Source organism: Paramisgurnus dabryanus, chromosome 11 (genome assembly GCF_030506205.2).
Source record: "Paramisgurnus dabryanus chromosome 11, PD_genome_1.1, whole genome shotgun sequence".
Lineage (NCBI taxonomy): Eukaryota > Metazoa > Chordata > Actinopteri > Cypriniformes > Cobitidae > Paramisgurnus > Paramisgurnus dabryanus.
The window spans coordinates 28,342,029-28,359,979 of NC_133347.1; the positions used below are offsets into that span (position 1 = coordinate 28,342,029).

The window sequence follows — 17,951 nt, forward strand, 5'->3', positions numbered from 1 at the left end:
CACAGCACTGCAATCTTGAGGTGCACCACGTCAACACAGACTCACTCAATGCACTTCACACACTCTAGTGACTTAGGGTCGGCACCTTACGTTTGGACCGAGGCTTCGTCCAGAGGAGAATCCAAAACACTGACACACCGAAGCCCAAGATAGACGTCGTAGCCACAGCAGAATAGCACCCTCCCAATCGAGCTGGTGTTTGGCTCACCCACTAATCCTCCTCACAGTGGGGCCGCTCACACACTGTTTCACACTCAAAGCAATTGTTGGCATTCCATATTCGAGGTAGAATACATAGATGTGTTGATAAGTTCAATGTTCTCACAATCCAGTTGATGTTAGCCTTCTCTCTTTATTTTTCAACTACTCTCACATCCAAAGCCAGAAGACTGATCTCCACTTGCCACCGCATCCTCCAACAGCGCTTCCGGGTAAGTATTCCTTCTTTCAGACAGACAACACAAATCAACAAAGCGCTTTATCCATCAAGTTCTTCGTTTCAAACCTGTATTTTCTCGTCGGCCCACTCTCTCCTTCGCTTTGCGAATGTCCAAGCCCACAAAACATCCGTCTCGGTTTCCTCTCCAAATGCCCCAGTAGTTTCGTTACGCCCGCAGTATCTGCTGGAAAGCGACAACTTGTGGAAAACAACAGTGACTCCTTTTTTATGTCCTTCGGCCCCGTGATCTTTCCGCTCGCTTCTCTGCGATCGCCGGATCAACGGGGCCTTCCGACTCTTCAGAAGGCCTGTGTTTTCGTCCGCCCTTGGCGGAAGTGAGTTCGCCCCGAAATCGACCGCCTCTTCCTGTGTTTCTCATGCATTATTTATGTGCCTCTCCTTCACCAAATTGCCCAATCTGTGATCGCCACGCTAAATAAGGGCACCTGTTCCCCATAACACGCCGATTTGGGTTCGCCGGCGTTCATAGAAGTGGGCGGTGTCTGCATAATACAGTCCGGGCGGAACTAATCCTCCACCACTTTCAGTTCCGCTCTTTCCACAGTCACCCCGTGACATGTGCGTGTTGTGGCTTCACAAATGCTTTGCTGCATACCTCGGTTGTAACGAGTCAAAGTTGCTCTTCTATCAGCTTGAATCAGTTGGCCCATTCTCCTCTGACCTCTAGCATCAACAAGGCATTTTTACCCACAGGACTGCCGCATACTGAATGTTTTTTCAATTTTCACACCATTCTTTGTAAACCCTAGAAATGGTTGTGCGTGAAAATCCCAGTAACTGAGCAGATTGTGAAATACTCAGACCGCCACGTATGGCACCAACAACCATGCCACGCTCAAAATTGCTTAAATCACCTTTCTTACCCATTCTGACATTCAGTTTGGAGTTCAGGAGATTGTCTTGACCAGGACCACCCCCATAAATGCATTGAAGCAACTGCCATGTGATTGGTTGATTAGATAATTGCATTAATGAGTAATGGAACAGGTGTTCCTTATAATCCTTTAGGTGAGTGTATGTTATGATGTTTTTAAATTAAGGCAGCTCAAACATGCATTTAAGTCTGGGACTAGGATAAGCCTCATTTGGTAAACTACTCTCATTTACTGTTTTCTACATAAACTCATCATATCTGTAAAGTATGTTCTGTGAAAATATAACCTTGATGTCTTTAATATTGACTGAGTAAGGTCATGTCAAAGATTGAAATTAATGATGCTCCGAATCTCATCATTAGATAATGAGACTTTAACCTGGATTGAACGTTTAAGTTTAACTAAATATAAAATGTAAGATTATTAAACATTTTCTGTGGAATTAATAAAATCATCTATATCTCCAAATTTAAATTATAGATCCTAAAAAAAGAAAAACTTGAAGTTTTGGAAAATATTGCTCACACCATACACACAATATTGTGCACACCATTTCCCGAACATTACAGTTCGAATGCCTCATATGTCAATGATCAAGACGTACTTTACTTATAAACAATTTGTGCTCGCTGTGATTTCCAAAGCTTACCCACTTGAGTCAATGCTTGGACAGTAACTCTCAGTATAAACGTTTTTGTTGTTGTTAATAATAGTTAGGCATGTATATCCTGTTTGATATGCGTCATAAAGTGAGGGGACTCCAAATGCAAATCAGAGCCTTTATGGAAATAAAATGTTTTTGTCTATTTACATTTGTGAGAAAATCACAAACTGGACTGAAAGCAAAACAAGAACCGTACAACATATTTGGGTCACATTTCCCATTAATATCATTATGCATAATAAGGCACTCCATGGCAAACAATAGTAATGTATGCAACCCTGCAAATTACTCTGTTTGTGAAGAATTACTCCTAAATCATCAATCTTTAAATGTATTATGTGAAAAGAAAACTAGTAACATTTTGCATACTGTCCTGTTTAGAGAATTAAAGATTGCCCCCTTGAGGCATTTAGACATACTGTACAGAGAGGCTCTGAGATAATAGCCCCATTATATCATGTCTTTTTAATTTAGCCCATTAGGAGGAGAATGATGAAAAACCAGAACATATGGTCTTAATATTAGCTTGCCCATGGGAATAAGTAGATGGTAAAGAAGAAAAATGTTTCCTAAACACTCACAATCCTCCCTGTCTCATGTCATTTAGCAGAGGTTGTTAAGTTCCTGTGCTATGGACATGAATGATAACAGCGTGAGGCTTGTTCAGGACGGCTGTTATAACTTTTCCAGATGGTTGGATCTAAATTTGTTTATCCACAACAAAATAGGTTAAAACATTGATTTGCATTCAGGCAACTGTCAGGAAAAAGTACAAAACTGTACCTTCTTTGTCACTGAGGTGATAACCTTAAAGGTTCATTTTTGAAATGTTGTAGCTTTTGGGGTACAATATTATACCCTAAGGACATATTGTGTAGCATAAAGGGATAACTATAGCAAATGTATTCTGTAAATGATAGATATTATGAACTTTTGGAAGGGAACAGTCCCATTGACATCATTTTCTGAGTGTACACAGACCAGAAAATAAAGATTTTGGGTGGGATCACATAGGGACCAACTAGCACCAAGAAATCAACCAAACAGCATTAAAATCATGCCTAGCGATTCTTATAGTGCCAAACTGAACACCCTAGCATGTTTGTTTACACATGCACAAATTAAACCTCATATTTTGTATGGATTAAGTTGGCAAAATGCTGTATATCATGCCATTGTTATCCTGCTGTATGATTTTTGACCTTGACTGGTCTCCTTTATTACAAATCAATTGAAACAATAAGACTTAATAGTGACTTTATCTGACAGACCCATTATTAAGACCATGGTTGTCATCTTGATGGTTATTTGAAGGACAGCTTCATCAAAAAGATGCATTTACATTTTTGCATTAGATAGACGCTTTTATCCAAAGCTGCACCTAACAAGGTTTACATTTTATTTGTAACCACAATTCCTGGAAATTGAACCATGACATACTATAATGTTGTTAATGATGCCTTAATAAAAGTCTGTAAGATGCACGATCTAAAATGATTTCTCAATACAGAGGACATAGACAAATCCCTTTCACACACATTTGAAAAACACGGCACTTGATCTTAAATCTCAGGTGCAGCAGCTGTTCATGGCTTTGCATTGGGTAGCAGCACTGTTGCCTTACAACAAGAAGATCTCCTGTTTGAGCGGCGACTCGACTGGTTCAGGAGATCTTTCTGTGTAGAGTTTGCATGTTCTCCTGTGTCAGTGTGAGTTTACTCCGGGTGCTTCGGTTTCCTCCCACAATCCAAAGACATGCAGGTAATGTGAACTGGAGATGCCAAATTGTCCATAGATATATAGTTAAATAAATAAATAAACAAAGAAACATTTCCCCAAGTAAAATGTAACTATGAAACATTATTTACTAGAACTAGAACTATTTTTTTGATAAATATTTTCCCAACAGGGTTTAAAAAAAAAGAGGTGTTAAAAAAAGAAAATTCCATGAAATTAGGATAATAAAAGATAATAATTACTAAAAAGTCCATTCTTCAGTTTGGAGCAAAATGAATATGCCGCTCACGCAGGTGTTAAATGTATTTGAGCTTTGAGTTTTTACATGTGTGTGATTCTTTTCCTTTGCCTTCTTTTGAGCATTGTCATGAATGTTTCAGTTTTCTGGTCACTGCAAGACAGAAGATAATGGATTGTTAGTATTAGTGTTTTGTGTTTATTTGATTGAAGCCAGGGTTTCCCGCAGCACTTTTCAGTTCGGGCGGCCCACCTAAGCTGGGATACCCTACCACCTTAACTAGGTCGTCCAAAAAAAAATTCCACCAAATGCCACATGGCCGAAATGAGAGAAAGACATGGTCCATCACTGTCTGAAGGATAACTAGCCTGTTGATAAAACATTTAATTCATTAATAATCTAGTATGTGTTCATTTTCTGTCATAGTTTCTTTAAAATTGCCGGGGCGGCAGTGGCCTAGTGGTTCATGTAGGTTGTCTACAAACCGGAAGGTTGGTGGTTCAATCCCCGGCTCCACCAGACCAAGTGTCGAGGTGTCCTTGAGCAAGACACTTAACCCCAAAACTGCTCCCGACGAGCTGGCTGGCGCCTTGCATGGCTGACACCGCCGTCGGTGTATGAATGTGTGAGTGAATGGGTGAATGTGAGGCTAATTGTAAAGCGCTTTGGATGGCCATAGGTCTGTTAAAAGCGCTATATAAATGCAGTCCATTTACTATTTACCATAAAATTGAGTTCTTTTTGAGGGTTTTAAATAAAAATATTTACCCCGCCCCTTTTATTGCCACGCCCCCGGCCCGCCCACCTGCACAACCCTACCACCTTAACTAACAAATTTTCTGCGGGAAACCCTGGAAGCAATTTCACACTTTATGATTTAGTATATATTTGATACACACATGCACACACACACATGATTTTTTTTTACAACTTACTCATTCTTGATTTAGATGTTTCCACATTTTAGAATAATAGTAAACTCATCAGAACTATGGAATAAACAAGCATAATACAAAATAATGTTGAGATTAATCATCTAAAGTGAATTAATACTATGTTTATTTGATCATTTTCAGTGTTGTCACCCTTTGCCTTAAACTGCTTAAAATTTCATGTAAAACCTACTTTAAAAAATGCAATTGCTTTAATTGCTTAAAATTTAATGTAAAACTTACTTAAAAAAGTGGGTGCAAAAATTATGCACTTTATATTACATTTTTTTTGTTAATCCAGAGTTATATTTTTTCAGTGAATTCTGGAATACATTTTCTTTATTATTCCAAATCAACCATTCATATATATATAAAAATACTATAAATATATATATGAAGAGTTTCATTGCAAAACGTACAGAGCCCCTAAGGGGACATGGAGCAAAAATTAAATAAAGTTTAGTTTCATGTGCTCACGTGAAACTTTCATGTGCCACGTGAAAGCGAAAGTTTCACATGAGTGCGCGATAGTTTCACGTGGGCGTGCGATAGTTTCATGTGAGCACGCAAAACTAAACTTTAAAAAAAATTCTGCACATGAAAGTCCATTTTTAACATTTTTGTCAAAACATTTTTATTATTATGTTATGTTATTATTTTGTTTTATAGTGCTACTTAGCTCTATTTTTTAAGTTATGAAGGTTTAAATCAAAACAAACCAACTGCAGTTGAATTGATATTAATTGGAATGCACAACCAAAAAACGAGATTTCTGAAAAAGTACAAAAACGGAGTTATCTCATTTTGCAACGAAACTCTTCATATATATATATATATATACGCCTCCTAATGACCTCTTTGAAAAAGATGAGCGATACACAGCGACAAAGTAGCTTGTAATGTGAATGCACCTTAAGTCTGCCCATCGACAATCAACCACTTCCTTTAACTTATAATTTAATTTTTTTACATTTTTACTCCATTAAAATTTTATAATATAGGCCTAGTATTCAATTTATAGTATATATTTTATAGGATTAGCTAAGTCCGGCTCTCTCAAGGATTGTTTTTCTCCCAAGCTCTTTTTCCCCAAAGGTTTTTTCCTAAGAGTTTTTTTAGCCTGTAGGGAGGGAGTCAGCTGACATTAAGTCAACTTAACGCTTTCAGTTCAGTTTAATCTAATCTTCTCTTATTTTTTTTATTAATGTAAAGCTGCTTTGGAACAATTAAACAATTGTGAAAAGCGCTATATACATAAAATTGAATATGCTATCATAATATATGGAAAATAAAGAAGTCATATTTTGTTATATTATTTGGATATATATAAAAAAAGCTGGGGAAATCCCAACAAATTTCCTTTCGGGAAAATATACATGTCAGCATTTGAAATGGATCAAAAAAGAACAAAGGTATTGGGTATTGGTTTAAGATAACTTTTATAAAAGGTTTTGATCCACTTTAAATGTCGACTATAGTGTATAATTCTTTTGCTTGTGGGGAGAGACCCATTCACTACAATCCTCTACTTCTGTTATATGGTTTAGATACACCGTAAACCTTTTCAACTCAGAAATAAAACTGTAATGATAAAACAATTCAAGCCTTTAGATGAATTAAAACTCTTCTTAAATGAGTAAAATCAATTATATGAACCTAATGAATCCAAAGCAAAAGTGACAAGTGCATAATTAGACCCTTCAGGGTGATTAAGCAAACAACAGCATCTCATCTCTCTGCATGGTCAATGAGACGGTTACCACGGCAACCGCTCCGATGAGACTAAAAATGGTCTCACAGAGGGGCATTGCAACTAAACAGCATTTGACATGATACAAAATAAACCAATCAATGGCAATCTGAAATGACAAATGTGGAGCTCCTGATCATGATTATTTAATGACTGCAGGTTACACACACACAGACCTGGTTTTCAGGTGCGCTGTGAGAAGGTGCTGTCGTCCCCGTGTGGCCGAGAGAGGGAATTCTGCTGGGCTGTCCTCGCAACGTCACAGTGATAGTGGTAGGGGCTTTCAGCCCTGCCAACCAACACACACACACACATTAGGGACATCCTATTTATATCAATAAAACATCTATGTTAAGGAAAGGAATGTATTTTTTGGAAGGGTGACCATTTTTAAGCAAATAAATCAAACCCCTGCTTGGATAGATTTAGCTGGTCTCCCAGCCTGGTTTTAGCTGGTCTAGCAGGCTGGTTTGAAAGGGGTTTAGCTGACTCAACAGCTTAAAGGGATAGTTTACCCCAAAATAAAACAACTGTCATCATTTGCTCACCCATTGTTTTAAACCTATATTCAATTCTTTAGTTCTGCTAAACACAAATGTATTTTTAGAAATGTTTGTAACCAAACAATTTTTTTTCTTTCCTACTATAGAAGTAAATGGTGCTCCTGTTTCTTGCTTCATTACAAATATTTTCCTTTGGGGCAGTGTCCGGGACAGGGTTTGGATTAATTAAGAAATAGTTACCAGCGAAAAACTTGGCCAAAACCCCTCTAAAACCAGCCTGCTACACCATCTTAACCAGGACCAGGAGACCAACTAAACCCAGCCAACCTGCTTAGGCTGGTTTTAGCTGGTCTTTTCAGTAGGTAAGTCAGCAAAAACAACATTAGGGTCTGGTTTAACACACAGTTAGGAATGGGCCGGTTACCGGTTTCAAGGTTTTAAACAGTCAAAAAAACGGTAGTTTTAATACCACTAAAATGTTCTCCAAAGGTATGAGCTGTGTTTATACGAAATTCATTAGGTCATGTGATTTGATGTTTACATTTAATATACATTACAAAATATGATATCTTTTTGAAAGCATATTATAATTTTAAGGCTTTGTTTTTACCTGGCATTTGAAAAGAACACATTTTAGTGTCGCAATGGCAATACAGCAACACCGTGAAACCATGGACCTAAAGCAGGGCTCAAAATTAACTTTATTTGATTGCACTGGTGCTCCCAACTTTAAAGTTAGGAGCACCAGCAAAAATTTAGGCGCACCCATCCAAAAATTAAGAAGCACATCAACTACAATATATATATATATATATATGTTGATTCATTTAGTTTATTAAAAATAAAACGCCACCACTAGGCTTTACACATCCTATGGCCAGGATTTGAAATTTGGTCTTCTATGGGGTTTTTTTTGCTGCATAGATTCCTAAAATAATACCCAAAATAGACGCAATTTCCAGCCCTGTAAAGGTTATCATACCGCCAGAATCTTATACCTGCCCATGCCTAAGGCGTAGCAAAAGCCAGGACTAGGCCTTGGTTAAATTAACCCCTGGTTTCACAGACAATGCTTAAAATGGCTAGTCCTCGACTAAAAAACACGTTTGAGCGGTTTCAACTGAAAATATCTTCATCTTAAAATATACCAGCACCATCGATTTTTCTGAACATACACACCAGTAACATCTTTTTCTAAGACATGCTTCTAAAAGATGCTTAAAAATCTTAATTTAACTAAGGCCAGGTCCTGGCTCCATCTAAGCCTTGTCTGTGAAACCAGGCCTAAGATGTTTAAGCATCTTTAATAAACTTGACTTACAAAAAGACTTAACTTGTGTTCATTTGAAGACAAATCGATAGTGCCGGCATATTTTAACCCTGGAGAACCCACGGGTCAAATTTGGCCAATGTTAATTAATGCTAAGAGAAGGGTTCTTGGGTTCTCCAGGGTTAAGATCCATCAGTGCAAGGTATTTTCAGTCGAGACAGCTCAAACATGTATCTAGCCCTAAGCCTTGTCTGTGAAAAAAATAAACATGACAGATGATATTGGAAGTTTAAACACTAATGTATGAAAATGAGATGGCTTTGTTAATGTTGACTCCCACATAGAACAATGATTGGGTATAATCATAAAGAAGCATACTCTTAATAAAAGGCAACCTAGAAGTTATAAGATATGAAAAGCTACAATAAATGAAATTTACTTCAAAATATTTTAGGGTGTGAAAAATGGTCACTAGTATTTTGTCACTAATGCCAAAAGCCATTGGTTTGTTGTATGTCTTGTGACAGTGAATCAACTTAGAATTGGGAATGAGATGTGTCATTTTTTTTTTAATTTGAGCCCTTTTCTCCACTATATGCACACAAGCTACATGAACATTATTTTTTTTTAAAGGTGACATAGAATGATTGAATGAGGTATTTATCCTTGTTCTGTGATGTGACATGTAGACAAAAATGTTTTTGTTTGGGTCTGTAATGCCTTAGAAGCTTCCTAAAAACCTCTCTCAGATAGCTCTATTAGGGTGGGGGATTTTAAACAAGTGGTTTTGCACCTATTTGGCTCCCCCTACTGGCTTGACTTGCAATCTCATTACTGATTGGCTGACTTTGCTGCCACTCAAAAAATGTAGCCAATTATTTTAAAGTGGAGGGGCAGTGAGATGCCTGTGATGTCATAAGCATCAGTTTTTCAGATTGGGCTGTTTTCTGGCTGACATTTTCAAAAGAGGAATTTCTATGAGACTGAGATGTTTAGCACTTTTTGTATGTTTGTGAATGCGGGTAGACTACCATTATTCAACAAAGACAAGGTAAAAATGGTTTTCATTCACTGCCCCCTTTAAACAAAAATCAGCGGTTTGAAAGACACACAAATAAATGATTTAAATGACAGGACTTGGTTTGGGTGGGTTTAAATGGCCAATATTACGCTCGTTTTGACAAGATGTAATATAAATCTAAGCTGTGCCTACAATAGTTAATGTAAATGAGCTACTGCTTTAGGTTAAAAATATATCGGATTCCTGTGAATAGAGAGAGCACAGCGCGTCATAACCTGAAAACCACGCCCACTGAGGGGAAAACAATCCAACCGTCTCCATTGACTTTGTATTGCGAGAGGCCGCCTCCTTGTCATTTCTGGCTTATAACAAAAAACAGAATAATGCCTAAAAGCTGCTGTGTGACAATATGTACAGCTAACAAGCAAAAAAACCCAGAAATATGTTATTATAAGCTGTCGACTCTAAAAACAAGCGTTTAAAGGGAAGTGGAAACAGGCAACTTTTCATAGAACTCATATTAGTAAAACTGCGCCCACTAGAGGGAAACGTAGTCTGCGATCCGCTTTTTTCTCCTTAAAGGCTGGGTTTTATGGTTCGACAGCTTATAAAAACTTATTTCTGTTTTTTTTAGCTTGTTAGCTGTACATCTTGTCACACAGCAGCTTTTAGGCATTATTCTGTTTTTTGTTATAAGCCAGAAATGACAAGGAGGCGGCCTTTTGCAATACAAAGTCAATGAAGACGGTTGGATTGTTTTCCCCCCGGTGGGCGTGATTTTTAAATTAGCATACCTGCGCTCTGTCTCTATAGTCTGGGAAAATAGTATCTTTAGCCAAATTAGTGCTACAACGGGCTAACAAACACATTTAGAAAAGCTTTTGGGTTAAATTAATCAGTCGGTCTGTTACTGTGGGCGGGGCTTTATCAGTGTGACATCACATTAACAAGAGAATGTCTAAAGAGACTGCTCTGGTTTAAATGGGGCCTAAAAAGGAGGAGTGGTTGTGTTCCCACAATGCCAACACACATTTATGTCCTTGTAAAAGTGGATTTTGTATAATATGGACCCTTTAAATCTCTTTACATGATATAAGCTGCTGCAAAAGGAGTTCACATGCATGCATGTTGGGAGAAAAACAAAACAGAACAAGATGACCTCACAAAAAAAGGAACAAAAACTCTTTACTGTTGGCCATTTAATGAATGTTGTTGTGAGGACAGCAAGACATTCTTATGAATTATATACACATCCAACAAAAGAATACAAGTAACAAAAATGAACAAAACACAACACAAATGATGAAACACAAAACTTGACATTATGGGAGCTTTGCATTAAGCACACCAAATGAAGCATATCATGTGGTAACACAGAGCTGAAGTAATCATATTTTTTGTAATTTCAGTATTTTAGCCCTAGTTATAACTAGCATTAATGAATGAGGTGCATTAATATGCAAGCAGCAAATGATCAGATGACTAAATGAGCTCTTTCATTGTGAATTACCATCTAAAATGACCTCTTAACATTACAAAAACAATTCAAATATTCACAAATGTTTGTCTTTATGGTACATATATACACACATTTCTCTACCATAAAACTGACAAACTTCTTTCCAGTGGTTTCGTCCACCACTTCTGCTCTTATTATTGGTGTATTTATCAGAATTGAAAAACTGTTGAACTAATTGCTACACTAGTGACGTCTGTCCCCACTCATCGAGGACGTCGCTGTTTGGGGCGCTGTGTCATCAGTGGTGATGAGGACGTACCCGTGCTCTGACTGGACACGTGGGCCAGTCCTGGCAGACTGTTGGCCAGTTTGGCCAGACCGCTGTTGGTGAGAAGTTGATGAATCGCTGTGGTTTTGGTCAGCCCGGAGCCAGTAGACACGACTGGTACTGTCCGCGATAACGCGCTTCCTGGGCTGAGAGCGCTCAACCCCTGACAAAAAAAAAATACACACATACAATTAATGCTTACTTTAACGATTTTAAAATTACAATTTTTTGCATTATCAATGTTTATCACAAACAGGCAACCAAGCATATTCAGATATTAGATATACTAAAAGTCTTATTAACTCTTTCCCCGCCATTGACGAGATATCTCGTCAATTAAGAGAAACCGCTTCCCCGCCAATGACGAGATTTTCCGTCTTTCCGCAATACCGCTATTATCCACAAGGTGGCGCCCTTCCGCAACTTTTTAAAACGGAAGTATTGCCCTATGGCAAGCTGCTGCATGTCCGTGTCTGTTTTAAAGATCGCTCTGAATGGGATCTCTATGAAAAGTCCGTCACAAATATGGAATTATTTTTGCTTTTTGCTCAAAATATGGTGTTTTTGAAGAAACCTACCCATATTCAAAAGCTGATTGCAAAAGAACCACTAAAGGTAGGATGAAACGGTTTTTTTTTGTTTGAAAGCAGAGGGTCTGTTCTTTCATTTGGTATATTGTATGTTTATTTATTTAAAGAAGAACATTTTCTGGAAGGCATTAAACTTTGGTGAAAATCATGAAAAACGCTGGCGCTGGCTGGCAACTTTTTTTAAAAACGCTGACGGTGAAAGAGTTAATAATGAGACTCATATCTCTGTAAGGGTGGCACCTGTGTGGTGGAGGGTACGCCTGGCGATTTTGTGTTGATCTCCTGCAGACTGAGGCTGAGACCCTGCAGCAGACTACTGGCTGAAGCAGCTGAACACAAACACATAGGAAGCATTAAACAAAGCCCTTACAGGTGACAGTCCTGTCAAAATAAAGGTTACAGTACCTTGCGCTGTAGCAGAGGCCTGAGCCTGAATAGGAGAGGAAGAGCCTGAAATGATGCTGTGAAACGATCCATCATTAGAACCCAAAGCTCCAGACACCTCTGCTAAACCACCTGACCTGTAAAATACACAACATAAACACAAACAGTAAATACAGAGTTTGTGCAACAGCTGCCCTCAACGAACAGTATTACGATTTGCGTGAGTAGATTACATACAAAGTCAATGCAAAGACGCGATCAGAAGCGTCCTTGCGTGGGGCGATGCGAATGACGCGATATGGGCGGCAGGTTTGCCGCGAAAACATGTGCTATTCGCCTCAAACGCGTTGAAAATATTCAACTCGAGCGAAAAATTTGCATGACACCAGGTAAAATCCCATGAGTAATCTCGGACTAATGCCGCAAATTGAATGCCTGGCGCAGTACACGCAAATGGTTCTTTTTGTGCATTTCTTCCATTGGTAAAAAGTGAAGCCGCCAGTGTCCCGATACGCCACTGACATCTTTGGTCTTGAGTCTGCGCAGTAGCGATTTCGGGACCAGTCGTGCGCAGTAGTGAGCAGGAAGTAAATCCATGAAATCAAGGCCCCGCCCTCGCAGAATGCGCATATCACAGCTGTCAATCATGATGTGACACCACCGTTTTTATAGCAATAAATAACTAACTAAAAACAAACTTCTTTTTTAAAAAACAAACACTTATATTTACATAAGCGTGATAAAAACTACAGTAAATGACAGAAACCAGCTTCGGAAAAAAGATATTTGAAGTGTAATTAAATTGTTTAGTTGGTCTCAGGTCCCATTGAATAACATGGGGGAGGCGGGGTTTATGACCTATATTGGGACCAGTCACTGGGGGGCGATCGAGAGATTTTGGCTTCACTTTTCAGGGCTTGTGCGGCACGCTTGGTATAAAAATAAAAAGTTACCTTTGTGCAGTGAGAAGCTCTGATAGTTCTTTGGCTCCTGATATCGTCTGGCCCACTGTCAATCCAAGGGGCTTTCCTGATAAACCCACTGCACAAAAACAAAACATGATACAAATGTAACCACATTCACCTCTCTGTGAAACTTGTACAGTCTCTATCAAATTGTATTCAAGCCATAAGTTCTTTACTAAAAAAATATACACATGGCTATATATCAAGTCCAACAATACATGATGATAATAATTTTAAAAGAAAGGGTCTTCCTCCCTATTAAAAAAAAAAATACACAGCTACACTTACGTCTGACCTTAGTGTACATTTCTGGCAAAGCTTTTGTAACAAGGAAGGAGCATCATATCACATAATAGCGATATATGCGATATAGTCTCATCATGTATCCCACAGGGACAAAAATAGCAATGTAGTACCATAACTCGATATAACGTCCAGTCCTAACTAGAACAGAGTTTGTCTTTTCAGGAGTGGTTGTCATTGGTGTTTAAATACAGATGAAGGCAACCCACTAAACAAGGATGACCTCTGCCCACAAGATATGTCCATGTGATACGAGCGAGTTGTTTTCTTTACCTTCCTGAGCCGAGGAACCAGCCGTGCTCCCCGCCGCTGAATCTCCATGGGAAACGATTGTAACTTTGATCTTAGCTCGTTTAGAGGGTTTGGTGGGTGTTGGGCTAGGAGCTTGTCTCCTCTTCAGGTGGAACCTGAGGTCATCTCGGTCCAAACCCTCAACCTGGTCACTGGGTACTGGCACTGAAATAAACAATGCTAACAAATCAGCTCATTGAATAGTTTTAACAGTATACATACTGGGAACTATATTCTCAGAAGGCGAAGCACTGCGAATTCGGCGGAGTGATTTGCACAACTCTCTACTCCTCACCAGGGGGCTTCTCAGGTGCTGCGAACAAATCACTCCGCCCAAGTAGCAGTGCTTTGCCTTCTGAGAATAAAGTCCTCAGTATGTATACGGTTAAAAGATGGCTGTGTCTCATATCACCTTGTTATTTGTACACTGTGTGACTATACAAACACAACACATAAATAGGAAAATGTCCGTGTTATTTTGTCACTTATTGGAAGCAGTATGCTAGCTGGAGCCATTCACTTCCAGTCTTTATGCTAAGCTAAGCTAGCGGGGGCTGTGTCAGACAGAGTAACAGCACGCAGGGAGATGAGAAAGGTATGTATGGACTTATCTAACTCTTGGGGATACTGTGAATAAGCTTAATTCCCAAAATGTGGGCGTGTTCCTTTAAAGATATATTTTATAGATATTTGACAAATGACTGAATTTGTAGATTTGGACTGATGTAAGTGACAAGTTATTTGTCACAAAATGCTGTCAAAATTGCTAGTTTTGTCTCTGCAGATTTTGACGACACCATCCCTATTTTTGAACCTTTACACATCACTACCTCTCAAAAACAGATAGACGGAAGCTATCGAGGTAAACAGGTGCTGCTAAAAATGCTAATAATACAAACATGCTACTGTTTAGAACCAAACTAAACAAGAAAGCTTGTGAATTCACACTAATTCAGACCGACAAATCCAACCAAAAGTAGACAAAGCCCTTAAAAAAGGGACAATAAGACAAGAAAATGCATCTGTCCTGCTACAAAAATACCTCAATGAAAGGAGATTTAGGAATTAAGAGCAGTGTCTCCCACACATTGACTTTATTTAGACATGCCGCACAAGTATATCTGGCATCAAATTTTGACTTTTTTTGTTCTTCCGTGATAATGACACTTTAATAATGACATTTGCGTGTGAGAATGTCATGTCTCTCCCGGTGACTTCGGTGTGCGTTTGCATGCTCTTGTTTCTCGATGAATTGACTGTGATGCAAAACAAGCTGTGTGTCACATTGTAACCTTTCAGGTTTCCGAACTTGATCTGAGTTGTATGCATTAGAGGTCTTCGCAGGGGACCCGGGACCCGTACGGTTCCGGGTTTATATTTTAAATGGTCAGTCGGGTCGGTGTCAGTCCCAGTTTAAGTCCTTCAGGTCCTGGGTCTGACTAACATTGTGTGCAAAACCCAAATCAATCAGAGAACGACCGGCCGTGATCAGAGTCAGTCAGGGCTAAAGAGCATCAAGCTCTGGTTTCTATGGCGATAACAACTGGCTCTCGTTTTTGAAAGTCATACCCTGCACTTTCTTTCTCCCATGTTTTATAATAATATTATTAAACGAACCATCTTTTTAATATCCAAAATGTTTGCTCATAGAGCACAGAGATGGTAGCAAATGAGCAATGCCAATTTCAATCCCATTGCACTGAACACTGCAGACTCAAGATTTAAAATGCAAAGCTGTAATGTAAAGTCACCCGTCACAGTGACAGCAAGTACACTTCTGAATCTGAAATAATGTGTGGATTAAGCTTTTTTTAAATCTAAAAGAGAGGAATAGAAAGAGAAAGAATGTTAATAAATCCTTTCAAATGTGTCATCTTCACAAGTACTGCTTCATATATCAGAGCAAAACAGTCAAGTGTTTGTGTGGTGCTTTGACAAACAGTGTCAGCTTTGTTTATGGCAAAGAGAAGGCCAAGCAAGTTTGGGGTGGTAGGATTTATAAAATAAAATGTTAAATTAACATAAATGTTTAATAAATCAAATTATTGGGTTAGGTCACGCATTACTAGTTGTTTTTCATACGTTTGTACCGGCTACCGCCACAAGTATATTTCATATCTGTGGGAAACACTGTAGGCAATTCGTCAGTGCCTGGTTTTTATGACAAATTGCTTTGCTGGTTTCTTCACTTTTGTTTAAATCACATTGGATAAAACCATTTGTTAAATACATCAATGGAAATGCAATTTAGGGTGCTAACAAGAAAAAAGCAAATATGTGAACAGTGATTATTTAAACCATGGGTCTTCAACCGGGGGTCCGCGGCCCCCAGGGGGTCCGTGACGGAACTGCAGGGGGTCCGCCAAATGATGTTCAACAACAAGCTATTTTTTGCTTAAAACGTAAAATATATGTTCAAAACGTTACATGTCCCCTTTAAGTTGTGCACGTGCGTGGCCGCATAGGTTTGAAGGCGCGCGTTCAGTTTAGCCAGCGGACCAAAATAAAATATCTAAAGATTATAAATGTCCACTCAGGAAGCAGCAGTAGCGACAGAAAAGTCATCATAAAACAGGTAAATCTTATGTGTGTCTTTCTTTCAGAATGTCATTTTAGAATCAGTGCGACATGTTGTCTCATCTATATTTCTGAACTTAGACGGCTGTTTCACGCGGTTCAGGTTTAAAACACTAATTCAACAGGCAAATGACACCACACCGCGTCTGCATTTTAAACTGTGACAAAACTATCGCTCGCATTTAAAAATTAATGAAACGCGCGCCGTGATGGTGCTTTGTGCAAGATTCATAGTCAGGTTGAAATCCGCCTCTCAAAAAGTTTCCCCAAAGAGCTGCGCTCGGACTTGTTGCATGTTGTTCTCCTGAGTCTGATATGAAGCTATACAGAAAATAAACCTGCGTTACTTAAACTCGTGACAATGATGATACACAAGAAAGGCAACAAACCTCAAAGTTATAAAGTAACCCAACCTCTGTCCCCACCAGAATAGACAGTCTTTTTGCCATTCACCATGATCAGTCTTCTTTATAAACTGAAAGCCCTTGTCCAATTCACAGTAAAATGAAAATATATTACACTGCAAATACCTTAAAATAATATTATTATATTATTATTATATTAATAAAAACTAAATCTACTTTAACAAAAAAATTATGCATTTTAATATAGTATGGCTGTGTGACAATATGGTTTGTTTCTATTTATAAAACAGTTCCAGTCCTTGATTCTGATTGGTCCTCAGTTGTACTTTACTCCACTTTGCGTTGTGTCCAATACGAAAAGGCAGCCTCTCTTACCTTACTGCTTACTTAAATATCTCTGTTTTACACATTTAGTATTAGGGGGTCCCTGCTCCAAGCCTCTCTAATCTAAGGGGTCCCCGACCCAAAAAACGTTGAAGACCCCTGATTTAAACCATTGACTAATGTTACTGACTTCTGCAAACTCCAAGCAAGAGACACCAACCACAACGAAACTAAACGCATCTTATATTTGTAGCAGAAAAGGACATAGATAAGAGGGTACACAGTAAAAAAATAGGGCTTTCAAAAGATTAATTGCATACAAAATAAAAGTGTTTGCATCATTTATGTGTGTATACCATGTGTAATTATTTTATAAATAAAATACACACACGTTAATGTTTGTATTTAAGAAACATTTACATGTAGATTAATATATATTTTGATATATTTTATATTATAAATATAAATAAAAAATATACCTAAATAAAATGTTTCTTAAATTCATACATGTATGTGTGTATTTATATATACACATAATATATACACACACATCTATATTATGCAAACAAAAACTTTTAGTTTGTATGCGATTAATCGGGATTAATCTTTTGAAAGCCCTAAAAAAAGCTGTTGCACTTAAATTAACTTTCATTTACAAGTAATTTCAACTTATTTTGTTTTTTTTTTGAGTTGCTGTTACTTAAAAAATAATGCTAAATAAAGCTCTGTTCGAACGGTAATTGTTCCTACTGTTCTTGTCAGTGATTTTATTGCCATCAGAATCCAGAAAGTTAGTGTTTTTCTCTGATCACTTGCGTAAAAATCCCCGGCCGAATTACCTACAGTTTTTTTGATGAACACCAAGGTTGTGTAGAAATTTAATTGCCGTCTGAATCCAGATCTTTGAGTTTATAA

The 17,951-nt window shown here is 38.2% G+C and overlaps 1 protein-coding gene across 4 annotated transcripts in view; it reads right to left on the reverse strand.

Annotated features, from left to right (window-relative positions):
- Positions 1–3,086: 3,086 nt before the first annotated feature.
- kansl3 (KAT8 regulatory NSL complex subunit 3) overlaps positions 3,087–17,951 on the reverse strand; it is a 39,582-nt gene continuing 24,717 nt past the window's right edge. For 2 of the 4 annotated variants that reach the window (XM_065247688.2, XM_065247686.2), the window contains exons 16-23: positions 13,753–13,935; positions 13,165–13,252; positions 12,233–12,348; positions 12,068–12,156; positions 11,229–11,400; positions 6,833–6,945; positions 4,910–4,963; positions 3,087–4,127 (exon numbers count right to left, since the gene is read on the reverse strand). In XM_065247688.2, the coding sequence (XP_065103760.1) occupies positions 4,958–4,963; positions 6,833–6,945; positions 11,229–11,400; positions 12,068–12,156; positions 12,233–12,348; positions 13,165–13,252; positions 13,753–13,935 (767 nt within the window). In that variant the 3' untranslated portion in view covers positions 3,087–4,127; positions 4,910–4,957. The remainder of the gene's footprint in view (positions 4,128–4,909; positions 4,964–6,832; positions 6,946–11,228; positions 11,401–12,067; positions 12,157–12,232; positions 12,349–13,164; positions 13,253–13,752; positions 13,936–17,951) is intronic. The other 2 variants (XM_065247689.2, XM_065247687.2) reach the window with 2 other exon arrangements.